Source organism: Sinocyclocheilus anshuiensis, unplaced genomic scaffold (genome assembly GCF_001515605.1).
Source record: "Sinocyclocheilus anshuiensis isolate Anshui unplaced genomic scaffold, SAMN03320099.WGS_v1.1 scaffold1415, whole genome shotgun sequence".
Classification (NCBI taxonomy): domain Eukaryota; kingdom Metazoa; phylum Chordata; class Actinopteri; order Cypriniformes; family Cyprinidae; genus Sinocyclocheilus; species Sinocyclocheilus anshuiensis.
In genome coordinates, this window is record NW_015536595.1 from 44,603 (window position 1) to 49,422 (window position 4,820).

At 36.9% G+C, this 4,820-nt stretch overlaps 1 protein-coding gene across 1 annotated transcript in view; it reads right to left on the reverse strand.

Annotated features, from left to right (window-relative positions):
• Window positions 1-894: 894 nt before the first annotated feature.
• akt1 (v-akt murine thymoma viral oncogene homolog 1) overlaps window positions 895-4,820 on the reverse strand; it is a 59,684-nt gene continuing 55,758 nt past the window's right edge. The window contains exons 13-14 of the mRNA XM_016506319.1: window positions 3,639-3,741; window positions 895-1,800 (exon numbers count right to left, since the gene is read on the reverse strand). Of these exons, the coding sequence (XP_016361805.1) occupies window positions 1,721-1,800; window positions 3,639-3,741 (183 nt within the window). The 3' untranslated portion in view covers window positions 895-1,720. The remainder of the gene's footprint in view (window positions 1,801-3,638; window positions 3,742-4,820) is intronic.

The following is a 4,820-nucleotide window of genomic DNA, read 5'->3' on the forward strand; positions in this document are numbered from 1 at the left end:
GTGAGTGTGTGTGTGTGTGAGTGAGTGTGTGTGTGTGTGTGTGGAGCACAAACCTCATTTCCAGCTGTTAATCTATAAATAACGAAGAAACCGAAGCTAAAAAACAAAGTAATTTCAAACACTGGCGAGGGTTATTTCACCTCGATGGTCCCTTGGACTCGTAGCTGTTGATCAGTCACTGAAGTACCTCGCTGAGGTTGTGTAACACGTGTGAAAAACCTCCAAAAGAAAAAGGGACGAGGATCGATGAGACGGAGAATCCAAATCTTTCCTTTAGACACGGGAGCGCCATGAAAACACATCCAGCTCACATAGAAAAGGGGAAAAATCAAGCCTGTTTAAGGACCAATAGGACATTTAAATCCTGCATTTGTCAGGATGGATTTATTTTTAAAATCAATTTCTGCCTTTATGCTTGTTGAGCTTTTGTGACAACATGCCCCGGTAGCATCCTCCATTATATTTATTTAAAATGTATTATGTCTATTTAATGGCTTTTATATGGAAGCTTGTTTCACCATGGAATAAAAAATAAAAAAGTTTTTTAGTTTCGGCCACGGAATATACAGAATAAAAAGGTAATTGCAACATTTTATCATACAATTCTGACATTCCACTTGCAATTGTGAGTTTATATCTTAAATTCAGATTCCACCCCCCCTCAAAATTACGAGAATAAAAGTCAGAATTGTGAGAAAGAGAGTCAGAATTAAGATATAAAGATATACGAGATAAAAAGTTGCAATAACCCTTTTTATTTTTTTTATCCCATGGCGGAAACATATTTTTATGCCGTATTTAAATGGTAAAATAGTTATGAAACCCAAAATAATTTATTCAATGCCAAAAATGGAAAGGTAACATGCAAAAAAAAAAAAAAAAAAAAAGCCACGGTTTTCACTAAAAGAAACTGTATGACTCAATTTTATAAAATTGCATCATATCGTAAATTAGGATTAGTGACACATTTAAACTCTAAATTCTGTAATTTCATCTTTAAATTCTCATTCTCATGCATACATTTGATTTGTACCTATCATTATTCTCATTTGATTCTCATCACTTAAATTCCATCGTTTTTGGTCCTAAAAACAGGCTTTATTTCTTAAAGCAAAATATAATTGCTTATTTTTCTTTTTGATTGAAATATGATTCAGAAATGTTCTAGACAGCTTTCACTCCTTTACTATATTGGTGGGGGTTTTAATAAGTTAATTTGGTGTGTTAAGTGGAATTCAGTCATTTTAATAATTACAAAAAATAATTTATCTATATTTCTACTATATTGCACATTCGATGCAAATGATCACAAATACAAGTGAAATTTAGTCTGAAAATACTTCGGGGGTCGAGACAGTCCAGAAAAATCGTGTATAATTACAAACGTAGCAGAATGACATTCTAGATATTCATATAAAAGCTGCTATTCTGCTGTATGTTTCAATTGGTCAATTCTTAAAATTGGTGTTTTTGAATGTAAATACAGTAATACTTGGCATGCCGTTAGTTTCCAGATTAAAGAAGTGCTACACAATCAGTTCTGTATTAATTTGGCAGTTTGAGTGGAGATGTTAGTGTTCCCTCTCATATCCTCAGAAAACATAAAATCAAAGGCCACAGAAGCAACGTGGAACGGACGAACATCACAGATCCAGACGCAGTAAACGTGGTAAACGTGGTAAACCGGTGCAGTGCTGGGTCTCAGAGCAGTTGTGTGGGTTTACGCCGTTCCGCTGGCCGAGTAGGAGAACTGTGGGAAGTGTGGCCTCCTCTCGCTGTCGAACGACTCCATACTGTCATCTGATCAAAACACAGACACAACCAGAATCATCTATAATACACTCCTCTGACCTGAAAGAAACCCAGCAGCCACAACTTGTATGCAAAGTTGGACTATTCAGGAAAATAACTGAGAGTTATTGGTTTGGGGGTGCACTTACTTATGCTCAAAATGCTTTGACAAGGCAAATGTACAATACAGGTGTTTGTTATATTAAGATATATTAATTGTGGTACTAATTTGTGCACAAATTAATAATGTTGGTAACCAGACAGTTGCTGGTCCCCACTGATTTACATAGTATGGAATAAAATACAATGGAAGTCAATGGGTGCCGTCAACTGTTTGGTTACCAACATTCTTTAAAACATCTTCTTTTGTGTTCAGCAGAAGAAAGAAACTCGTGCAGGTTTGGACTGGCATGAGGGAGAGTAAATGATGACAGGATTCATTTTTGAATGAACTGTCCCTTTAAATGAAAACAAAGGAAAAAACTATTACAATGTGGCCATGATTTACTAAAACGAAGGAATGAATATGGGAATGAATTCTTAATTTGTGGCCATGATAAATATTTTCCATACAAACCAAACCAAATGAAAAGTTTTTTTCTTTAGAAATGGATACAGAGCTTTATTATAGACCCATTGTTTTCCACATGCTTATATCATAGTTACTGATGCTAAATTAACACTAAATTAAGCTTTGTGTTACAATATGCTTAAATAAAAAAAGTGTGTGAAATGATGCAATTTAGCCAAACATGTATTTGATCAATTCAATAAAAAAAAAAAACCCTGGTGTTTAGTTTTTATGTAAAAAAAAAAAAGGCAATCTAAAGAAGTGAAATATTTTATTTTAAATGTTTAAAAAAATATTATTTTATTAATTTCTATTTTATTTTTTATTTTAAAATATCTTATTTTATTTTAAAATATTTCATTTTATATAGTGGACAGTATGAAAGAGAATAATTCATCAGATCTAAAAGTAGAAAATGAGAATGCTAATGAAAATCATTACTGAGTATTGCATCATGAGATATTTTCACATAAATACAACTAGAAAAAGGTTAACATCTTGTTGCTAACTTCTTACTAATTTTGAGCTGCTAATTCTAAAATAGTGTCTGTTTGGCTCTTTCACATCACACTTTCTCACAAAATGTGATGCATTTTGTAGCACTTTTGCTTTTGATAGCTTTTAGTAAGGTGAAGAAGTCTGGTATTCTCCATTAGTCGTCAGTAAAACACCACAAACACATGATTCCTGTCTGAATCGGAGCCAGACTACAACTCTCTGATCGATTCACAGCTCATTTTCACATGTTGAAACCATCCTGGGTTTAAGATCCGAGTTACAGCCAGTAACAGAAGAAAGTGATGTTTTCTGCTGCATCCAAGCAGCCACAGAAATCACAGATTTTGTGAAAAAAGCTTACTTTGTTTATTTTGTTCTTTGACATTAAATTGAATATTTGAATGTGCAGACTGTAAGTTAAATGATGTATTTGGAAACTTTTTTGATCAATGCATTTAAAGCTGATGCGTAGTGCTGAGTGGTATGACCAAAAATGTATATCACGGTATTTTCCAAAATTATACCGGTTTCACGGTACATGACGGTATTTTGTTTTCATGCATGACCGGGTGTTAACCATATTTTCTACTGATTGAGAGAGGAAATACTGCAGTATATTAACTTAGAATGACACCGGTATTCGGTATGAACCGGTATACCGCCCAGCACTACTGATGCATATGTTTAATTTGAATAATCTTCATGAGGTAATATGAGGCCTTTCTGTGTTATAAAGTCTGTAGAATGTGAGGAGACTGCGGCGAGGGTGTTGGAGTACCTTGTCCCGGCGGTGTGATGGTGATGGTCTGTCCTGTGAACTCCTCATCGAAATATCTGGTGTCTGTCTCTGAGGTCGACTGCGGTTTGAACGGAGGAACCAGCTGAGGGACACAGAGACACAGTTAGACGACCCTCATCCAGCATTTACACAACACTTCTGCGCAAACTCAAATGTGACCCTGGACCACAAAACCAGTCATAAGGGTCAATTTTCAGAAATTGAGACTTAAGAACATTAAAAATGTAGTACTTTTTAAGTAAAACTTTGAATTTTACTTAAGTACAAGTAAGAAAGTACTAGATTTCTAATGTGATTAAGTGTTAAATGATAGTTAATATGAAGCGCAGTGCAGTAAAAAGTGTGCTTTGGAATGTTGTGAAGTAAAAGTGTTCTAAAGAAAAACACTGATAAAGTCCAGACACCTGAAAAGTACTTTTAGCGCAGAGTAAAAATACTTCACTACTGTCCAGCTCTCGGGCTTGAAAACACACTGAAGGCCATTGAGAAAGTTCATGCAGCTACGTTATATCGACTGTCACAAATGGACATTTGGTCGTGAGTTTCAAACGATCAGAACTCAGAATTGTGACCCTGGAGCACAAAACCAGTCATAAGGGTCAATTTTGTGAAATTGAGATTTATACATCATCTGAATCTGAATAAATGAGCTTTCCATTGATGTATGGTTTGTTAGGATTGGACAATATTTGGCCGAGATACAACTATTTGAAAAGGGATTTGGCGTCGGGTGCGAGTGTTCGAGGGAAGCGGATGTCCTCCATCAGGATGAGCTCAAACAGACGCTCGTGATCCTGGTTATAGAACGGCAGACGGCCACACATCATCTCATACATCACCACTCCCAAACCCCACCAGTCCACCGCACGACCGTAGTCATTATCCTCCAGCACCTGCGCACACACACACACACACACAGACACACAGACACACAGACACACAGACAGGCACAGGCACAGGCACAGGCACAGGCACAGGCACAGGCACACGCACAGACACAGACACAGACACAGACAGGCACACGCACACGCACACGCACAGACACAGACACACAGACACACAGACACACAGACAGACAGGCACAGGCACAGGCACACGCACACGCACACGCACAGACACAGACACAGACACAGACACGCACACGCACACGCACACGCACAC